The 23,609-nt window shown below is 36.4% G+C and overlaps 1 protein-coding gene across 1 annotated transcript; it reads left to right on the top strand.

The window, feature by feature from the left end:
- Nucleotides 1-1,225: 1,225 nt before the first annotated feature.
- Nucleotides 1,226-23,340, top strand: LOC128867870 (muscarinic acetylcholine receptor DM1). Its single transcript, XM_054109438.1, has 5 exons — nucleotides 1,226-1,775; nucleotides 11,843-12,929; nucleotides 14,052-14,229; nucleotides 14,390-14,526; nucleotides 17,466-23,340. Exons 2-5 carry the CDS (start codon nucleotides 12,007-12,009, stop codon nucleotides 18,280-18,282), a joined length of 2,055 nt encoding a protein of 684 aa, XP_053965413.1. The 5' UTR covers nucleotides 1,226-1,775; nucleotides 11,843-12,006; the 3' UTR covers nucleotides 18,283-23,340.
- The last annotated feature ends 269 nt before the right edge of the window (nucleotides 23,341-23,609 follow it).

The following is a 23,609-nucleotide window of genomic DNA, read 5'->3' as shown; positions in this document are numbered from 1 at the left end:
AAGCAGGAGAGCGAGAGAAAGCAGGAGAGCGAGAGAAAGAGCATCATAATAGATACAGAGTGTATTTCAAATTCCAATGGACATTTGCTAGGACACCCACCCAAATAGGTGGGCACAAACACACACACGTAAGCACGAAGGCGAAGGCAGCGCACAGCATCCTGCTTGAGAGAGAGTCAAATGAAAAGACTAAAGACTGATTACTTACTCCGTTGGTGGTGAACATTTAGTCCCGGATGAGATTTGAAGCAATAAACTTGAGTTTTATAATAAGCGTATATGTACATTTAGGCGAACCAATACTTATTTGCCTATTTACTCTCATATATTGCATTATTCTAAGTTAATTCAATGTGATTTAAATAAAATAGTTAAACGTAAATTAATTTGTTAGTGAATAGTGAATAAGTGAAATATGTTAATTCATGGCCGAAGATGCTGAAAACTGAGTGAGAAAGTGTGGAAAAAAGCGTTTGAAAATTCGTTCGATTGCTGAGGGCAAAGAAGGAAAAATGAGGATACCCGCAGCCAAGCCTAGCAGGCAGTTTAGTTAAATTAATGTTGGTGGTGGTATACATCGATATGTTTGTATGTACGGGTGCATGTGTATATGATTGGAAAAGTGGATTAACACAGAAGGTTTATGAACGGAAAATTAGAAAATTAAATCACACTAATTTAGTGATAAAAAGAAAGTATAAATACATGCGTACTTACTGCGTACGTATGTGTTGAGAGAAAGCCAAGTGAGAAAAAATTGGTTGAAAATTTATTTTCTTTAATGGCTAAGTACATACATGTGTACGCAGCATATTTTCAGCAGCGCCGATATCCAATGGTTTATGTAGTTGGCTGTTAGGGAGCGGCAATTTCTATAGGCAAGACAATCGAAAGTATGTGCGAATTTGTACAATACACTCACACACACACGCACACCCACAGGCACACACTCTCAACTGCATTTAACCCACAAACATGTGTGTGCTGCCACTAAAGAGCTGCTCCCGCTCCCGCTCCTGCTCCTGCTGCTGTTCCTGCTGCTGAGGTGGTGTTATACTCGTCAATAGCAGGAGCATACGTATGTACGTACCTATGTAGGAGTATATGTGAGTGTGTGTGTTTGTGTGTGTCTGTGTAATGGCATGCGCGCGCGCCTGTGTTGGTGCAAGTGTTGTTTCCAGTGCTCTCATTTTGATTAACTTTGTGAATTAATAAAGTGTGGCGATAGCAGAGCAACAACAATAACAACAACAACAGCAACAACTGCAAATAATAAGAAAACAATAAAACAATAACAATATCAAAACATCACTTAAGACCACCGCAATCAACATCACAAATTAAGATTCGTACAACAAAAGTAAAACAGCAACAACAAGGAATCCATTGGATTATATACATATGTACATACGCATAGTACTATGACAACAAAAGCAAAACAAGCAATCATTCACATCCGTATCCAGCGCTTCGTATGTGAAGACGCGGTGTGAAGACGTAAAGGCGTGGTGGCTTGGTTGCTTGGTGGCGAACGTGTGACAGTTTGGCAGTGTGGCAGTAGGACACGGGACAGGAACTCCTTTATTTGCATGTAAAATGAACTGTCAAACTGTGGCGCTAACTAAAGCGGCAATGCGACGAGAACGCATGAAAAACGACAGGACTAACGATAAGAGGAATAACAGCCAGCTGCAGGCAAAAGTGTTGGCTGGAGCAGCAGCAGCAGTCGCAAAAGCATTGGCAGCGGTAGCGGGCACAACCACAGTCGCAAACCGGTAGGTATTTACTTATGTTTGTGTGTGTGTAGTGGCCGCAAGTAGTACAAATAGTATATTTGTATTGAATATTTACAACAATGAAATATTACACATGCACATATGCAGGCGGGGCGCCTATTTGTAGGCTATTATACATGCATTAGTGAAAGTGGCATGCATTCAGCGAGCGGTGTTTCCCACTGGAAATAGGGGATAAGTGTGAAAAAATTGTAAACGTGAAAAAATAAAGTTGAAGTGGGGTAAAATGTAATGGTAATAAACTACAACCAAAAAATGTAAATGTAACGGGGATTTTTAACTAAAAGATCGAAGTTAGACATAAAGTTAAATTACATAAAAAGCCATTTTACATTATCTGAAAATCAGTATCAGTATCAGTAACAGCCACAGCACAAATAATTGTTTATCAGCGCTTTCCTGGACGAGCAGTTATATACAGTTAGAAGTCCGAAAAAAGCGAACTTTCCAGAATTTTGGTCGCAGTGCTAAAGGGCCATACCTTAACCCTTTACTACCATTAACCAGAATTTTTCGGAGAGAACTTTTAAATGTATTGATCTAAAAATTTGTACACATATTACGTTATATTTTAACTGTATTTCAAGACTTAGTATTAGTAAAAATATTTATTTGGAAAGGAGCTACAGCTGATGTACGGGAGCTTCTCCCAAAAAAGACGTTTTGCGGTGACCCACTTCATCTTTGAACTGAATCCTCTGAAAATAAAAAATCAAACAGATTTCGTTAAAGTAATGTTAAATCTAGTAATTAATTATATTATAATTAATCGAAGGAATAAGCAAAATTGATAAAATGGAGGTTTTTCAAAAAAAATACGATTTTTGACCAAAATTTCGGCCTCAAATGGTTTATAAAAAAATATTTATCGGTAAGAAAAAATCTTCTAATCGGTTTAGCCGTTTTCGAGTAATGTTGGTCACCGACTTTGAAAACACCATTTTGAGAAAAACGCGTTTAAAGTTTGCCTTGTACTTTCAAGCACTCTGAAACACCTTTTCAAATTTGCGTGTAACTTCGAAAATATTTATCGGAACGATATTAAATTTCCTGTGTGTATTCTTATATATATGTATGTACATTGAGGAAATGAAAGAAAAAAATCGACTAACTGTATATAACCCCTTAAATCTAACGTGAGGCATTTCTCGGAGAGTGGTTATATACAGGGTAGACCTTTTTTTTCTTCCTTTATTATTCCACTTGGGAACACAGGGCTTGAACAAAACATTATTTCTTTCTTTTATTTCTTATTCGATTAATTGCTGTTCTCTTTGCGACATCTCACGTTTGGTTAACTGCTTCTAAATCATGAAGGTTAGAACGCCTCCAGGTATTTTCCTATTCCAACGCTATTCTGCTTATGCTTTCCTTATTTTCCCTCTGAGAATGTGCCCGATCCCGATTCGGTGATCTACCACAAGTCCGCCTTTCGGATAGTGTTAGGCCAAAAACTTTATATATAAACCAAAGGTATTTGCTTGTAAAGCTTTGCAATTTCTGCGTAATCCCATGAGACGCTGGCATCTGGTAGTTAGCGCAACATGGACCTTCTGAAAAGAGCGTGGGTTTTACAAATGCGTTAAATAATTTTATTTTAGTTTTCTGTGAAATTTATCTTCCCAAATTGACGGCCAACGTCCAATTGCTGACCTAGCTTTACTATTTTCTGCGTCTTCTTCAGCACCTCCGTCAGTCGATGCTATGCTACCAAGATTGTAAAAACTTTCAATATACTGCACCGCCCCTCTTTCGATTACAATGTTGTTAGGATTTGTATTATTGAGTCGCATTGCTACCGTTTTCTTGATGTTCATTTCCTGGCCAACGTTTTGTGCAGCAATAAATAGAAGATCGGTTTTGGCCTGCATGTCGGAATATCTGTGTGAAAGCAGGCAAATATCGTTCACGTAGTCCAGGTCATATAGTTGGCGGGATAGTGTCCAAGTGATGCCACGGCTCCACTTTTTCCACTCTCTGTATAACTTCGTCAAGTGCCCACATAGAGGCGTGTTTTTTTTAATTATACGTTATTGTGACTGTCACTATCAAGCCCTCAAAGATCATTCACGCCATAGACCTCCACAGAAAGTTAGTCTCATATGCAAACTTATTTCCAATATTTTATGTTGTATACCCCTAAACAGTGCATTGGATGGTCATCCACCTGCATCCTCAGAGTGAGTCAGACAGTGACAGTTTAGTGCGAGTTCTGGAGCGGGATCCCATCATTGGCTCATTTTTCTTTGAAAACGCTGCTGAAAACGCCCTTCCGGTTAAAGGTGAGCGCTACAGATTCGTCCTGAACGAATTTTTGGAGCCGAAAATTGAAAACGTGACCATGGGCGTTCTTTGATTTCATCGGGGTGGGGCGCCATGCTACACAGTTCAAACTACAATAGGTCTTTTGCGCGCCAAATTCGATAGTCGTGTTATCGGACGCCTCGACGATGTCAATTAGCCATTTCGAAGCAGCCGTTTGACGTTTTTAGACTTTTTTTGCAGGTTGTCGTGATGGTGCGATGATATGCAAATAATCTACTAACGATTGAGATAGAAGTAGGAAATATTACCAAGCTGTTGGCAAACCATGTTAACAGGATGCGGTATTGTGAAGTCGGCCGGGGCAGCCATTCCTCCCATAATAAGAATGTTTGCTCTTTCGAATAAGCCAATAATTTACCGAAAATTACTAATGATGCTGATGATTAATTGCTATCGCACCGATCACTGGACGCATTTTTCCAGAACAAATGATTTCCATTGATTTCGGTTTATAGCTTTTGCCTTAACCTGTGCCCATGTCAGGTTTTCGTCTATACGACCAAGGTCATCTATGTGGCTATGACGCCATGAGCTCCTTGAACGTCCTCTATTTGGTGTATTTGGTGCTTCCTGTGGATTCCTCTCTAAAGCAGTTCTGTTGACTTCGCGCGCCGGTTTGCGCAGCGTAAGCCCTATCCAGCGCCATTTTCTTTCACGAATCTCAATGTTTATTGGCCTTTAATGACTTTTATTGAGTAAATCCACAGTTTTCGGGAATACTGTTTCACAGTACCAACCACATTAGATGGATTGAGCGCTGTACCTTCTCTTCTCCAGGCAAAGCCTAAAGACCATTTGACCCAAATAAGTTGAATTTCGACTAGCCGGTGAAAATTACGTTGCTCCGAAACTCATTCGGCTTGCTAAGGTATTCTTTAACATAGTTCAAGCTTTTACTCACATTAATATTTGAAAGAAGGGGCTCATTTCTAGTAGTGTAAGTCCTGTATAGGTTATTGTGCAGAAAATTTCTTATTGTTTGTTGGTGTACGTCCACCTATGACGAATTTTTAAGTGATTTGACAAGATTAACTACAGACATTTTCGGATTCTCGCTTATTAAACGTATAATTCTTCGCTTTTTCACATTTGAAGTAATTTTGAAAACTTTTCCAGTACCACTTTTTCTAAGAAAATAATGATTTTCATTATATTTTTAGATACAAATATTAAATACTGTCTGCTTAGGTTTTTTCAAAATTTTCCGATTTGACGCACACTTTTTCCTTCGGAATGGTATTTCATCATAAATTCTTTTTAATCACTCGATGTTTGCTTATTCATCTTCACTCTTAACAACTTCACGTTGAATAAAATGTGAGAAATAAAACTAACTTTTGCAGTTCCGTTATGAAAAATAATAACGGAATACACATTGAGCTTTGGTTTCCACGTCAACCATAAACCCACGATTCGTCACCAGTTATGACCCTCTGGAGCAAATTTGAGTCGTCGCAGACAGAGTCCAACATCGCATTAGCAATGTTTGAATTTTGATGAATTTTGATTCGACGATTGGCCAATACCAATTTCTTTACTTCATAAATTTTTTCATCTGTTGTTGAAGTGCTCGGGCGTCCGGCACATCTTCTCGGCCTTCTGAGAACATTTTATACCACCGATAAACATTGCTTTGGTCCAAAGTAGCGTCAACATTCGGAATGCATCCGCGCACTTAATTTCGTTTTTCACACAAAATTGGATACAGGTTCTTTGGTCCATCTTTTTGAATAGGTAAAAATCGAAGACGAGCCGAAACACGTGCAAGCAAAGCAGCTGTCAACAATTAACTGAACATTCAAAATTGCCGGACTCGTCGGCATGAATGAGAGACATGAGTACCAACATATCGCCACAAAAAAATCGAAATTCGAATATACGTAACCTGCAAAACTTCAAAATTCGCGTTACTTTTTGAACACACCTCGTATATCCTACGCAAATGATTTCTTTAAGATCTGTGAATAATTTCTTTACTAACATAAATTTGAATTTTTTGAATACTGGTGCCTCCGTTTATTTTTGGTTCACTGTACGTCTGAATTTTGTTTGTTACTTCGTCCAAGTTTCATTAAAAAATATTGATTTTTGTTCGTTGTGTTGAATTTAAAAAAATTAACCACTATAAGGACCACCCTGTGCTTATATTTATCCCTCTTTCTTAAATAGAATATCATGCTAGAGAACTTTAGCGCATTAAAGCTGTGCGTAGTGGACAGAGACCCTGTGTTAGTATTAATTAGAATGAAAGCTGATTAAAGAATATCAGACCAACCGAGCTCGACCACAAATCTAGTCACCACTTCAATATATTCTTTCGAAATAAAGCAAAAGGTTCGAAGTCCGTCCCACACTACGCATCAAACACTGCGAGAAATGCGATCCCCACTCTTTTGCGAGCCCGGTTAGTGCAAGCAATCAAAGTATTACTTGAAAAAATTGAATGCACCAGAAAATTGGTACGATAGACATTCTCCAAGCTATGGAATGAAGGAAAAATGTACACACTTGTACATACTTGTATGTACCATAACTATTTAACAGTTGCAAAGCAACATTCAAAGCAACTTTATGTGTCACCTGCCCATGCGAAATCCGCAGTAGCGGCAAATACAATTTGAAGCATCGCATCGATCTCCATATCGGATGTATTGAATTGGAAATGAAGTTTCCGCAAAGAGGAACACAAAATCTAACTTTGTTCTAAAAAATTCAAGGAAACATCCACACATACACATATATGTATACAAGAACTATGTACTCATATGTATATGTAAACTGTCATTGCAGTGAATTCACCTCATTTCTAATAAACCGTTAACAAGACGCGCCCAAAAGACTTTTAATATATTTACTAGTTTTAGATGCAAAAGTCAAATAAAAAGAAGTCAGAAAGACCTCAAATCGATCCAGATCATTGGGTAAAAAAGTGGAAGAATATCTCGCTAATGTTAAATATGGAGCCTCTTAATGCTTTTACTTCTGAATTCCTGTCTGCGTTCATACCATCGTTTTTAAACAATCTGAAGAATAAAAAAACGTTCGACTTTTTTGGACTCTGCTGTTAAATGAGAATCACACGATTTGTATGTCAAATTAGCACATATTAAATATATATTATTGATGATTTTTCTGCCTACGCTATTAGCTTAAATTTTCATTCAAGAGGAAGTCTTCTTAACCTAAACGCGAGACCTTTTAAGAATGTATTTACTTTCTACCACCTGTACAGTTTGTAACTTGGGTGTCCCTGAAAAAATCCAACACGCCATAGGCAACTGCCCAATTTATAAAAATTCTCGTTTAGCACATTTTTATTAAAAGGCGTTATATCTACCTAAAGTTATAAATAGCTTAAATGGCTGTATAGAGCTTTTCATAAATATTTATACTGCTGTCTCAAATATAGGGAAATGATTTTAAATGAATTTTCATAAGTACTCATTTGAGTTTAGATCATAATATTTTGTATGCACTGAAGTCCAGTTACTTTGGTATTTTATAATAAAACTCTTGTAGCTGAATCCTTTAAACCAAAAATGAAGAAACGTGTGCCATCATATAATTATTTTAAATTATTCCCACTGACAACATATCAATGCTATAGTCGTACGTTCTACTAGTTATAAGTACCCATTGTATATATATGTGCATACAAGATGAAGCCCAAAATAAACAAAACTGTGCTACAATAGAAACGACAGAAGCTTTGTTCTGATATTTATTCAAAATAGTCCCCTCTGGCATCGATACACTATTTTGCACGATCTAAAAGTTTTTCGAAAGAGTGTTTCAGGTTATTTACGGAACTGTTCTTCCGGATGTCGGTACAAGCCTTTTGGATGACCTCTACGGATGCAAAACGTTTTCCTTTCATGGCCAAATGCGATTTTCCGAATAGGCAGAAGTCACAGGGAGCCATATCAGGCGAATACGGTGAGTGATTGATGGTTAAAATGCGATTTATAGTCAGAAAATCAGTCACAATAGTGGATCGAAGATATAGTGCATTATCATGCAATAAACGTCAGGTTCCTCCTTCGCGGTATTCAGAGCGGATTCGACGAATGCAATGCACCGAACGCTTCAAAACGCCAAGATAGAAAATTTGAGATAGTGAAAACAAATAAGCATCGACTTGATTTTTGACTTCTGCAAACCGATTTTTTTTGGTGGTGATTCGTCTGGGGCGTTCCATTCGGCGCTTTGACGTTTAGTTTCAGGTTCATGTTGGAAACGCCACGTTTCATCACCAGTTACAGTGTCGTAAAGGAAGTTCTCATCTTTTCTCGCCTCGTTAATGATGTCATTCGAATGTTGAATTCTGAGCAATTTTTGGTCCTCAGTTAACTTGTGCAGAATGAAACGTGCACAGTCCTTTCGCAAGCCCAAATGATCAGTTAAAATGCCATAAATATATGTTTTGGAGATATTCAACTCCGATTGCATGAATTTCAACTATGATTTCGGTTCATTTTTGATAAATTTACGAACAATTTCGATGGAGTTTTCGGTGATTACTGATTTTAGGTGGCCCGTATGTTCAGAGCTTGAGAATTGAAACTGATAATACAAAACAGAAATTTTGTTTAAATGAAATTTTATAATTTAAATATGATATCTGGCGTATGCCAACCAATTTTTGACTAATTTTTCCAATAAATCTAAATAATAAATCTAAACCCAGTCAGCAAAAATGCGACGCAAACGATGGTAATTTGGCTTCAATTCTTGCACGAGCTGTATTTTATCGGCACGTAAGCCAAAATCATTACTTGAAAATTTCCGCGTAGTCGAAGAACAAAGGCCAACAAGTTCAGAAGGACGACGAATCTTCTTCAACTCTTCGCTCTATGAACTTCTCGAACAGATTTATTTATTTATTTTTATTTTTTTCAAAGTAAATTTCCTCAATTTGGAAGCGTTGTTCTGGCGTTAAATGATTCATGATGATTTGCCAAATCTTACTGAACAGAAATGTCAACACTTTGCGAGCTAAGCAAAAACGCCCTTTATAAGTAATGGGTGTGGTTTTTATCCGATCTCAATAAGTTTTATTTCAAATCTAAACGATGCGTGCCATGTTTGGACGAGTTTCGTTAAATCGTTAACGAGATACTCGTTTTTATCGAAAAGTGGGTGTGGCATTTCAAATTTTTCAAAATTTCACTTGCGCCCTAATTTCCTTCTCAGGTTCATAATATCTAACAAATAAGAGTATTTTTTTATATAACACAGTTATCACGATTTTTTCTTTTTGGAATATTATCATTGTATAGGAAGTGGGCGTGGTTATTGACCGATTTCGCACATTTTCAGTGCCAACCTATCTCGCACAGAGTGTAATGTGCGTACTAACTTCCATCGAAATGTACACATTTTTACTCGAGTTAACAATCGCACGGACGGACGGATGGACATAGGTACATACTCGTACATGGGCAAATCTAGTCATATCATCATTCTGAGCCTTTGTCTATATATTAATAAAACGGTACCTTTTATGTACCAGAAGGTATAGTCAAAGGTTCATGAAAATATTTAGTTATGGTTAATAAAAAGTTTTGAGTTTCGTATAGCTATGGCCATATTGGTGGTTCTTACATTATTATTATTTGATACGATTTTAGGGAGGAACGAAGGGCCACAAAAAATTCCTTCCATTCAGATCTGTTCTGTACCAGTCTCTTAGCTGCATTCCAGGTTAAATTCAAGGCGCGCGTTTCCAAATCCAACAATCGTCTCCAAGTGTTCGATGGTCTTCCTCGTTTATGGCTGCCTTAGGGATACCACTGAAGAGCGGCTCTTGTTAAGACATCACATTGTCTGCTAAGGACGTGGTCTATCCAACCCTGTTATCTATTCTCAAATCTCAAGGAGTATTGGATTTTGCTAAGTTATTCTCTACAGATCAACACTCGGATTGCGATTGGTCAGAAGATTTCTAGGATTTTACGAAGGCATTGGTTAGTGAAAATTTACAGCGCGTTTACCTATATCAGCCGCTGTTGCATTTCACGTTTCACATGCATAGAATAAAGATGATTTGACATTAGAATCAAAGATCTTCAGCTTTATGCGTTGTGAAATATGTGATGCTCTCCAAACGGGACGTAGGGAGCCAAATATTGCTAGAGCTTTTCTAATGCATCTTTTGTTGTCTTCGCCCATAAAAATTCATCTGCTGTTCGGAGGCGGCGTAAGACTGTATGGCCCTCCATTTGTGGGAAAACATTACGCACACTACAAATCGGAGGAGAAGCTCGGAGCACCAAATAAAAGAGGTTACCAAAACTTGGTCGTAGCGCCGTCTAGATGGTTTCTTGTGTATTTAACAAAACTGGCGCTAAATAATTTGTGGTCTAACAGACATTTTCCTTACTTTCCTAATTATCTTGCAGTTCCCTTAAAAGTGCGCAAATTCTTATTAATGTTAGGTTCAAGCTTCCCAATCGGATCACCAATCGGGATACGATTTCTGTAAATCTTTCGCCTCCAGCGCCGCCTATTGGGCTTAAACAAACGTATAAACCTTGCCCAGCATGCTCGCAATAACTCAACAAAATTTCATCGCAATCGGTTGAACCGTCTAGGTAGGTACGTATAGTGGTTATAAATTGAGGCCTTCTGTGGGCCCATTGTGATTCCACCAGAGCTGCCCCTCTCCTCACTCTACATTGTCCTCATTGAACCAACCTGGGCTTTAATATATCTAACAACGCTTGTTATTTTTAAATTAGCTACTTCTGCCAAGTTATTCAGGGAACTTTTTCCTAAAATATTGAACCTTCTATCAAGAGCCATGCACCAGCATAGAAAGTGTTATTCTTCTTCAATGTCATTACAGCTTCTGCAATAGTCGTTATAGGGTGCTCCCAATCTACTGGCATGCCTGCCAATAAGACAGTGCCCTGTTAGAACCCCAAGAAGATTTCTCATGCCTTTCCTGTTCAGTTTCAACAGACGGTTTGTGCGGCCCATATTCCCTTCTGGTCACGTCATTCTACTTCTTGCACAGGTCAGGGACTGAGTCCATAGCCCGTTGGCAGCTCTGATAGTGTATTTGTCTATAAACATCTTACAAGTTGCTAAATGTATAGGTATGTTCGCTTTGTCTGGTTGAATCGGTACCCAATCTCGCTAGTTCATCTGCTTTGCAGTTGCCTGCTATGCCGCTGTGACCCGGCACCCAAAGCTGGTTTATTGTAAAGTTCGTCGATGCATTCTTTTACCGTCTTCCAGTTAATATTAGGTGATTGTAGTGCTTTCAGGGCCGATTGACTATCTAAATATATTTATTTCTCTTGTGGTGAGAACACTTTTCTTTAGGGCCAACAGGCTTTCCCCGATACCCAGAATTTCAGCTTGAAATACACTACAGTGATCCAGTAGCCGGAATGAAATGTTGGCACTCATTTTCTCAGAGCGAAGGTCACCGCCTACTTATTCATTTAGCTTGGAACCATCACTATAGATACTGAGTCCACTTCTATTGTCCATTACCCCATTGTCCCAATCTTTTCTCGAGGGGAAAGTTGGGGTAATGATATATTTACTTGCAGCTCTACTGAGTTACAAAAGTCTGTCGTTTGAACAGTCTAAAAGTGTAGAAATTACAAACACACAAACAAATTTTACATATAAATATTTATTTTTTATTTTTGTAAAATTTGTTTTATATAAACTTTTACATCTTTTTTATTAAATTTTTAAATTTTCAGATCCAGTTAATGGGTTGTATATTCGATCGCTTAAGACAAAGCTTAATCATCTGGGTACTTAGCAACTACAGCTTTAATTAAAGAACAACAGCAATACATTTGCACAAAACTATCATAGAATAAAAATAGAAATCATAAACGCAAACGCAAACAATAAAATCAAAATGAGCGCTTACGATTTGGCGAGATTGGCGATGCCAGCCCATGGGCCACCAAGCATATTGGAACCGCTAGCACCTTCATTCCGGTCAACGACCACAACGACGACAACAACTACGACAACCACCACGACCACGACAACTTTAGCGCCATCTGTCTTCTTCACCGTTATGCTGGACAATGTCACAACGGTGATTATCTTAGATAACGAAATAGCACAAAATCAAACGAATGCCACAGGCATTTTCGAACCCAAGGGACCACGCTACTCGGTCTCCTCAATGGTGATCATGGGCATAATTGCCGCCATACTCAGCATACTCACTGTGGCGGGGAATGTTATGGTTATGATCTCATTCAAAATCGACAAACAACTACAAACAATCAGTAACTATTTTCTGTTCTCGCTGGCAATCGCCGATTTCGCCATCGGACTCATATCAATGCCACTTTTTGCGGTCACCACGATTTTAGGCTATTGGCCACTTGGTCCACATATCTGCGACACTTGGCTGGCACTGGACTATTTGGCTTCGAATGCCTCCGTATTGAATTTGCTAATCATCAGTTTTGATAGATATTTTAGTGTCACCAGACCTTTGACATATCGCGCAAAACGTACCACCAATCGAGCAGCGGTCATGATTGGCGCTGCTTGGGGCGTAAGTCTGCTGCTGTGGCCACCTTGGATTTATAGTTGGCCATATATTGAGGGTAAACGCACCGTACCGCAATACGAGTGCTATATACAATTTATCGAAACCAATCAGTACATTACATTTGGTACGGCGCTGGCTGCTTTCTATTTTCCGGTGACGATTATGTGCTTTTTGTACTATCGCATTTGGCGGGAAACGAAGAAACGTCAAAAGGATTTGCCCAATTTGCAAGCTGGCAAAAAGGACTCTTCAAAGCGTTCGAACTCAAGGTGCGTAATATTGAAATTTACTATTTAAAAAGAAATGCTAGTTTTGAAAAAAGTTACGCCTGAATCGCGGCAGAAATTTGAGTGAAAAAATGTATAGTTTTAACTTTATCTGAAAATTATACGAACCCTTTGAGACCCATTTCAAGCAATGGTGTTAGTTCATTTAGAAAATTTCATGAATTTTACATTTTTGTAAAAATTTTAAAAGCAAATTTTTAAAGCAAAATCAAGAAAAAACGATTGTAAAAAATATTTAGAAACAACCGCTTCACAAGCTTTCACGGAATCAGGGACTGCATGCTGCGTAGTAAGTAGGAATAATCTTGCATCTCCAAGGTTAAGTTTATTAAATGATAAGAAAAAATCGAATTGCGGCAACTCAGCCTAATTGATTAGTTTTTAACTCGAAAACAAGCCGAATCTATTAAAGGTGGTGGCAGTAGCCCAGCTCATTTGTTTTTATCCCCCGCGCTGTACATTCGAATGTCAGCATAAAATTAAACTACGAGGCGGTCCGGAGCCCGTTCTGTCACTCCCTTCTGCAGCCCACGGTCAGCAAACGGGTTACTTCAACCCACAAGCGAGCTTGGCAGGCTGAGAGAGGCTGCACATGGGCAAAACTGATGTTAACCTGTCATGTCCGACCGACTGGCGCAATTCCTCCTGTCACCAAGCATATGCGGCTGTAGGCGGCTGGTTTGAATGATGACAGCCCATTTTCTATGGGCAAAGCACATGGAAAAGGTGGGCATCTCAGACAGTGTACTCTGCCCAGCATGTAGAGAGGATGATGAGACGGTGGACCACTTTCTGTGCGTCTGTCCAGCCTTCGCTCGAATCAGCACAAAATGTTGTTGTTTGCCTAGTACCCCCACATTTAATGATTTCGCATTGCTTCAAAAACATCTCTCAAATAAAACGACGCTAATAAATTTGAAGATTTTTGAAATAATTTTGCTTTTAATGAGCTTAGACCTCAACGGGTTAAATACGCTTTGGAGTAAATTCCTGCGCGCGGAATTTATTTATTTATTATTTTTTACTACAAATATTACTACAATATAACTTTTAACTCATATTTTTTTGAACTTAACCAAATCTATGTAAATTTTTCTCCTGCAGCGATGAGAACACCGCCGTTAATCACACTGGCATGTTGTCGTTTGCCCATTTGAGTGCTGGTGATCATGACACTTGGAGGCGTCCAAGATCTGAGTCCTCCGCCGATGCTGAAAGCGTTTACATGACAAATATGGTCATCGATTCTAGTTACCATGGTCTGCATTCACGCAAATCGAGTGTAAGCTTCATTTGTTCGAATCAAATTCTAATGCATTTATAATATAATAATAGAGTCTCAGGAGACTCTTGAAATGTATGTAACCTAATGAACACTGTTGCACTTTTCATTACACAAAGTGTATGCCGTTTATATAATTCATATTTTGTTCTTTCAACAGATCAAGAGCACAAATACCATCAAAAAACCATATTCGTGCTTTGGCGGCATCAAGGAATGGTGCATTGCGTGGTGGCATTCAGGACGTGAAGATTCCGATGATTTTCCTTATGAGCTAGAGGAACCTTCAGATTTTGGGTAAATAGCCGCTAAATATGTAAAATGTTTAAGTAAGGGGAAGTGTCGGAAAGAGTGAGAAGTGCTCAAGCTCTCAAGTGTATTGAGAGCCTCCGGAGCCTTGGCTGCTGTCGGTACAGGTGTTCAGAGTCTATAAAGCTAACGAATATTTCATAAGTGTTTCCCCCGTGTGTACGTTACCAAGATAACGCGAACAATTGATAAGGAATATATTGTACCTTTACCACAACACCAACAACAAGTATGGTTTACAAATGTGGTTAATTTATTGGGATATTTATTTTAATTCTAAGACTTCTGCGTTACTGTGTGGTATGGTTGCAGCACCTAGGAATCCTCAAATATTATCTTAATTATTAACCTGCTTTTATAGATTTGCTTTTCGACTTGTCAAATTTATTTGGAAGATCATAGTTCCGCTCACGAAACTTACCATGCGCTAGGTTCTTTGCCGATGATACTCTTTTGAGGCTCAAGTTCTAACATACATAAGAAAGCAAATCTGACGGATTTGGAGTGAAGAAAATTTCGAAGTAATTACTCAGACGTCGTTACCTCCACAAAAACTTACCTTTGTTTGTGGCAAATGGACTGCTGGTATCATTGGCCGCTATTTTTTTGTAAAGACTAAACAAAAACAAACCACTGGAGAAAAATTACCGTGTAACCATTCATAAAAAAACACGAAAAAATCTTTTTGGTTTGATTGACTGAACTACAATTTAATCATACGTAATAATATATAGTAATAAATAATAGAGCAAGCAAATTTAGGAATCAGTATTCTTTGCACCAACAGAATGTGGAAGGCTTTGCCAATTTTATTGGTATTTTAACATCAAAATTATTAATCTACAATTAAAAGCTATTAATATTTAAATGTTTTTCTGCAAGTTCAAGTGAAACTATAGTTTTTATACCGTAATGCTGCATATTCAATTTTCTCATCAATTTAATTTTTTACAGGACTCTAAAATTTCAAAAGAATAAATTTTCAAAAAATGGTTTAAATACCTACACTCGCTCTATGACGTTGATAGGAATATCAAAGGAATCAGGATACATATTTTTATTAAAAACAGTTTTTTTGTTTACTTTCCACCCGAAAAAATGTAGTACAATAATGTCCTTTGAAAAATTGATTCTTAAATATCCTTCAAATTGCCTTATGATTTTTTTTTTAATGGCACATATTTTAAATGTTTACATTTTATACAGATACAAATACAAAAGATGGTAAAGGTGATGTAAGATATCTAATAATGTCCGGCTCTGGCGGCTAGGTGCTTCAGATTCCTTAGAGTGCCCTTTGGGGATGGCTTGAGGAAACTCTCCAGCCTATATCCATTTTCTCTCCTCCACTATATCAACAACACTGGATGGCTGTAGATGGTTTTCTCTTCCCTAAATTTTTTCGCAGATAGTGGCCCACATTATGGTATCAAAGCGGCACGTAAGTGCTACTTGAAGTGTTCCTGTGGTACTCTTGCCATCTAACCTACCTAAGATATCTAATTTTCACCCTGAATCAGCCATCTTCAAATACTTAATACATCTGTGACGCCCTTTCGGAAAAGCTACCTTACAGAAAAGCTACTACTTAGGAGCAAATTCTAGAGAAAAAGTACTCAAAAGCATAGACATGAAAAGTTTTGCTAAAAAAGTTAGAAGGCAATAAAGGTTTTGCCACAAAACATGGGCAAAAACCGGGTGAAAAAGTTTACGTTTATTAGTTTTATCACGGCAACGGATTTCAAGATCGGGCCAGATTGGAAGAGGGCGAAGTTTTTTATCGAAATTCTGCATTGCTGCAATAAGCCCGAGACAGAACATCCTTCGGTTGATGTTTTTACGCAAACAGAGTAAATCCTTGAATGATGTGCACCTATTACATTACATGCTGCCTTATGGGGTTAGGGGTAGTAAGAGGCCCGAAAAAAATAAAGATTTTCGATAATTTTTTATTTTTGCTAGTCAATTGCTTCATTTTACAATAATAAAAACATAGCATTAATACATCATGTTTCGACTTGACTTTAGCAAAGTTTCAAAAAACAAACAAAAAATTAATAATTGTAAAAATTATCGCTGTTTGTGTGGAGACCGTTTCTCCAGAAGTCCCTTGCGGTGATCATCACAAGTCCTTGGAGATTCATTTAACATCAATCGGACAAGAGAAATTAGTTTTGTTAATAGATAATCCAGTGCCTTATCGGAGCTTTTTTTTTTTAATTAATATGGCGGCCTCAGGAAATATTTTCAGATTTTCGAGGAAAAAACCGACAACTAATTGTAAAAAAAAATTGAAATTTTCAAAAACAAAAACTTCGATCAGGCACGAGTTTTTTATGTTTTTCAAAAGCAGTTTACATTTTATTGAAATCTACCAAGCGGTTTTTAAGTTACACTGATCACTAGTTCAGAAAACATAGTTTTGAGAAAAATGCACTTAAAGTTTTTGTTTCTGCCCGAGCATCCTTTGTTAATTGTTGAATACCTCGGATTCACTTCAAATTTTCACACAATATTTGTAAGATATTATGCTTTAAGAAAATGCAAAAACAAAAAAAAAACAATTTTTTGAAAATTTTCACTACTCCTAACCCCTTATAAAAACGTAAAAAAATGGTTCAACTTTTCCTTCTTATTATATATTATTATTATTATTTATATTATTATTATTATTTATACAATATAACCCTAACTTAAATAGCATACTGGCTACTGAGGCCTTCAGTGCTTTTCCTATGATATAAATTATACGCAATAGAAAATAAAATTGATGAGAAAATGAAAAACTGAGTATGCAGTATTGCTACACAAAATGCACAGTTTTACGTGCATATGAAAATTTTCCTGGATAATAAAAAAACTTGACGTTTGTAGCCTGGTGAAATCTTTCACTCATTAATTTCTACTCACTTCTTGACCCATTACAGATGCACTTCGATGAGTGTGGTGCGCGACAACTACTCACTTGGCGGCAGTGGGTGTGGTGTACGTCCGCCGAGCATATTGCTACCCGATGTCTCACCCACACCCCTACGCCCGCCCATGACACCACTCACCCAACTGCAGGAGATCTCTTCCGCTTCGGGAGCGCGAGATTCGCGTTCCCTACCTGGCAATAATCGCATCGGTTCGCGTTCGGTAAGTCAAGATTCAGTTTATACAATACTAATACGGCTGCCCTCAGATGGGGCCAGCGCCAGCAATGGGCCAGAGGCGCCATCAATCAAAATGATACATGAGGATGTGTCACTACCAATCATAAGTGGACCACCAAGACGGCCACTTTCGTCGCGTGATTCCGAATACAGTTTACCATTGGGACGGCGAATGTCGCATGCTGCACACGATGTGCGCATTCCACTCAATGCGAAAATCATACCCAAACAATTGGGCAAGAATATGCATGCCACGTCGCGTGCTGCGGCCAAAAAGAAGAAAAAATCACAAGAGAAGCGACAAGAGTCGAAGGCAGCGAAAACTTTATCGGCCATCTTACTAAGTTTCATTATCACATGGACGCCATACAATATACTGGTGCTAATCAAACCACTCACCACATGTTCCGATTGCATACCCAACGAATTGTGGGAATTTTTCTATGCGCTTTGCTACATTAACTCAACCATAAATCCGGTCTGTTATGCACTCTGCAATGCATCCTTCCGCAGGACATACATACGCATACTTACTTGCAAGTGGCACACACGCAATAGGGAGGGCATGACGCGAGGTGTGTACAACTGAGTGAGGCCTGCCGAGGGGACAATGATGCGCCGGCGGGAGGGTAATGCGGGTCTCTTTGAATTGCAGCAAAATTCAAAATTTAAAACATAATAGAAGTGAATGTACGAAATATGAGTAAAAACTTGTGGCAAACTTGTGGGGGCGGGCAAATGAAATTGAGAAAATATTTATTAAAGTTTGTATGTTTAATTATTGTAGTTTAGGTATGGTATTTACATATAATTAACATTATGTAAGTATAAGCACATGAATATATACATAAATATATACATACATACATACTTACATACTTGTATACATACAATATAATGTGAGCAGTTGGTCATAGGTTTGTTAGAACCTCGACTTACGTGTAGACATTCGTATATATTGAAATACATATTGTATCACCTAGATTAACCATATTATTTTGGCACCAACAAAACCGAAAACCAAAAGAAAACCACATGAAAAAACTATAACTAAAATAACATTTAACCTAAGGACCTTAATAAGGATAATTGTGTTATCTGAAGAGACTTGATTCCTTTATTTTTGTGTATATTTTGTTATAAGTATTCGCGCAATAGGAAGAATTTTATACCGCCAAAGTACTGATTTTTTAATAAATACTCGTAAATGGAATTAAAACTAATAAATAATAATGAGTGTAATGAAAATTAGAGTAATTCTTAGCAAAACAACAAAAAAAAAAGAAAAAACAAAAACAAATAACAATGTTATACATACTAAATATATAAATATTAACGGAAATGTAATCATTTGCATACCTGTGAGTTTGAAGAAAAATCACAAAGCAAAAACAAAAAAAAACACAATAACAAATCATTAGCCTAACTAGAAAATAATTATAACTTCCTAATCACATGCAATGAATATGTATGTGTATGCATGCTCGCATATAGAGGCGTTGGCCTATGAAATACCAAAAAACACTACTCGTGCATACAATACATAGGCAATCAGAGTTCCACACTTGCAAAGGTACATATGTATATGTATATCCATAATCCATTAAAGCGCGCGCCTGCATGTAGGCAAACACATGTACAAGCACGTACATGTAGTGAAGCATGTTGCTGTATGTGTGTGTGCATGTGTGCAAAAACTCCATTAGTCAACTGTCAACATGCCGTTAATCCGATTCGTGTGAATGCATATGCAATTATGTATACATGGTGCACTAGCTACAAACGTTATAAACTACATACAAATCCTTGTATATTACTTTATATACATTGATTTTTATTCTCCTGCATTCTCCTGCACTCCAACAATGGAGTGTAATTTTGGTTTTTTTTCATTTACACTACACAAGTTTCGTTGCCATGTTTTATGTACATTAGGGCGGGTCGACTTTTTCCTAGCGCAAAAACCAAGGCGCAGAAAATACTAGCATTTTCTTTCATTTACTCTTAGTGATATGCACAAAAGGCATTTAAAAATCCTGAAAATAATAACTTTGATAAATAAACCTTAAATGGTTTATGTAGAGCTTCTCCTCCAATTTAAGCTGTGCACCTCGATGTTCTCCTACAAATGATGTATGCCTCAATGTTATATTGCAGTTGAATGGTAGCAAGTTTTTATGAGAAGCGTAAAAACAGTTCACTCTTTTCCATTGACTGCTGATGAGGGCAAGTGCTATCATTTTTGATGTTAAAAAATTGTAGGCAGAGTAAATAATAGACATTTTTAGTGTAATATTTAAGCGATCCTTTACCTAATACCGGCCGTTATAAATGCGGATAGTTTCACTTATCTAGATCTGACTTTCGTGTGAACGCTTTTAATTTCAGTTTTTGCTATACTTGTAAGTGAATTTTTATATCACTTACATACACACAGGTGAGTGTGTCATATTGGCAGCCACCAGACCTACCTACCTACCTACATACGCACATATATATGTCGATCTACTGTAATGTACGTACATTTATTTTTTGAAAGATGTTTTTATATTTTAAATTTTTTTAATTTTATTTAATTTTTTTTCGTTCATTATGCATTTTGTTACATTAATATTTTGACGGCAATAATGGACTTCATTATTTTCAAATAGCTTCATAATTTTCGCCCTTGAATAACGGTTTTATGTTTGTTTGTTGTTCTAAGAGCCTAAAACATTTTCCATGGCGTTTTGGGGAATGCTACTGAAGTGACAATATTTATTCGGATATTAATTCCCACCGTTCTAGTAATTTACAATGAACTATTATGGAAATTCATCATTTCGCCTGCCGGTAATAGTTCATGATGTGCAATTCTCTTCCCGATCCGCCATAAGCACAAAATTCATTACCTGCTCTGGTGTCTGAGCTGGGTTTGTCAACACTTGAAACGCTTCAGCTGAATTCATCCATAGTCGTTATCGCACAGTTTAGTGCATTAATAAATTTTTCGTCAACACTAGATCGATTTTGCTCGTTCTTAGCAGAACTTACATGTGAAAAATTTGATCCAGTAATTTGTTCCCATAAATCAAGCTTCGTTTTTTATATGTATATTGTATATACACACATATGTGCATGTATGTAGCTTTTATCAAATTGTTCTAAACTGCTTGTGATGGATGTTTACTTCCCTAGCCCACAGTCATACAATCAAAAATTAAAATATTTTCAATACCGGCAAATAATCATCAAATTTTGACAAAGTTTGACCAACCGATCTTTGAATTTCGTTATAATTTTGAACGATTTATGCAAGTTGTCGATCCTTATAACGCTCCTTAATATTTTGTCAAATAAGACAAATGACAAAAATGGCTGCCAAATGGATTAATCAAAATAGTCGATACGGCAGTTGAAATACATACATACGTGTGTAGGGTTTCGCTATTGAAAAAGCATTCTGCATATAATTTTTTATTAGGAAGTTCTTGTATAATACATACATATATGTATATGAAATATGTGATCAAATTGTTCCGGAACAGAATGCACGACATCTTCATTCTCATTCATTCTATTGCAATTGGCATAATCTAGCATCACTAATGCTTATAAGACTTATTTTGTAAACTGCCCTTCGCGACAGCGCTGCTTTTGTAAATGCTTCCGTTGCATGCCTTTTTCTTCGATCAAGTGCGTTCCGGCAATAAAGTCAAGTTTGCCAAAAGTAAATTTCTTTGTTTATTAATCATAAATATTCGCTAAATTTCAGTGCAATACAGCGCAAAACAAGGGGGGAAGATTTGTTATTATATTGTTTTACAATTTATGGGCATATTGGCTCACATAAAAATTCACGATAAGGCCGATTATTACAATTTATTTTTATTTAATTTCAAATTAAATTATTATGTGTTATATTAATTTATTTTCTTGTCATGTTACTATTTAGAAGTGTTTTTTAGTTTTCATATTTTATTTATTGAATTTTACATTATTATTTTATAGGCATTTATTTTCAACAATTTATTTCATTTCCATTTATTTATTGTATTCTTATTTTTTATACTTCTTCCATTTATTTATTACGTTCTTATTTCTAATATTTCTTCCATTTATTTATTTTTTTCTTAATTTTTTATATTTCTTCTGTGAAATGTTCCTAAACAACGAATACATAAAGTAGCTGAGCTGAAATATAACGAAATCCGCATACCAAAGATTTTTATTTGTGAGTACACATTTTAAGTTTATACAAGGTGGCGCAAAATTAATCACCCTAACGGCAGATTTATAATTTTTGCAAATGACGTCGGGCATTAATCATATTTGACACTTGTGAACTAAACAGCTGCAGTAAACAAACAGATCAAAATAAAGATTCTCATCACTCTAAATTATTAATTTATGTATTAAAAAAGTTGTTGAAAAACAAAATTGGATGATTAATTTTGTGTCACCTTGTATTTATGTGCCAACATAGATATGTACATACATACATCCATGCATTTGCCATTTAGTATATAGAATGTATGTATGTATTTATTAGTCCCAAGCCTTGCCTTTAAGGCAACCAAATTCTAAAACTGTATGAATAAATGTAAAAGGTATTTTTAAGAACCTTAATTACACACATACATACACAGACTAAATAAACATTATTTTCCTTTTAATTATTTTAGTTTCAATTTTGTGTCAACCAACTTTCACAATTTCTAAACATACTTATTACAAAACAATTTGATCATTTGATTATTTATATTAAATTTTATTCCAATGCGTTTGTAAATATAAGCCCATAGTTGAATGGGACTAAATACACATTGCAAAAACAAAAAAATACTTGTCATATTGATTGTCTCACTCCTAACTTTAGACTCTTTGTAAAACATTACACCAGAGTTAAGAGTAAACAGAAACAAAAAAAATGTGTACAAAAGCAAATTATATCAGTTCGTTATCACAACAACATAAGAAATAGTTAGTACAATAATACAGTTATAAATTCTGTTATAAATACAAATTCAACTATAATTGTTAATGCATTCGATTTTCAACTCACAATACAAACTGCGATCTACAAAAACAACATTAAGGCAAAAGCAAACTCAAATATCGATTAAGTGTTAAATAAATATGAATCAAAGCATTTCAGTTGAGAAAAATACAAAAGTTGAACAGTAGGTGGAATTTGTTACTTTATACATATTAAAAGAGAAAAATGGTATATAAACAAACACTCGTATATTCAATCCCACCACAGAATTTTAATATTGCAAATAAATACAACTATGCATACTTGAATTTGCAAATACTACAAAAACAACAGCAGAAAATAGAAGAGTATCAACACAAACTTGACTTGGGCGAAAGGCAAAAGCAAAATTCAATAAATAGACGTACCATATAATGAATAGGGAATGATAAACTTAGAAAATTTAAATTATCAATAATTAGAAGAGGGTGGATATGTACGAGTATGTGCGAACTATTGAGTGTACGAGTATGCCGAGGGTAGCAGGCAAAAAGATGGAAAAAACTATAGATAAATATTAAAATAAAGTGCAGTTGGCGATAAGTGGTTATAGTATTATTACTGTAAATAGTTCGAAGCAAACAAGCGTAAACTTCAAGATCTAAATGTTCAAATAAAAGTTCAAAAATTGCAAATACATATAAAAAGTGTGGTCTATTTTGTGGTTAAAGGAAATTTAAACATTTTATTATGTATTCATCTTTTTTGTTATAGCGGCGGGCTAATCACCTGCCCTGGCATAAATCAAATAGTTTAATGAAACCAACGCAAGACAAGTCTTGCCGAGGTCCTATTCTCCTGAGAGCAGTGAACAAGGAAAAAAAATCTTCTTTGTTGAGGCCAATTTCAAATTTCTACTTTTGGAGTTGGGAGTTTCAACAATGCAGGTAAGAAACGGA

Source organism: Anastrepha ludens, chromosome 6, assembly GCF_028408465.1.
Source record: "Anastrepha ludens isolate Willacy chromosome 6, idAnaLude1.1, whole genome shotgun sequence".
Classification (NCBI taxonomy): domain Eukaryota; kingdom Metazoa; phylum Arthropoda; class Insecta; order Diptera; family Tephritidae; genus Anastrepha; species Anastrepha ludens.
This window is presented reverse-complemented; position numbering and strand designations above follow the sequence as displayed.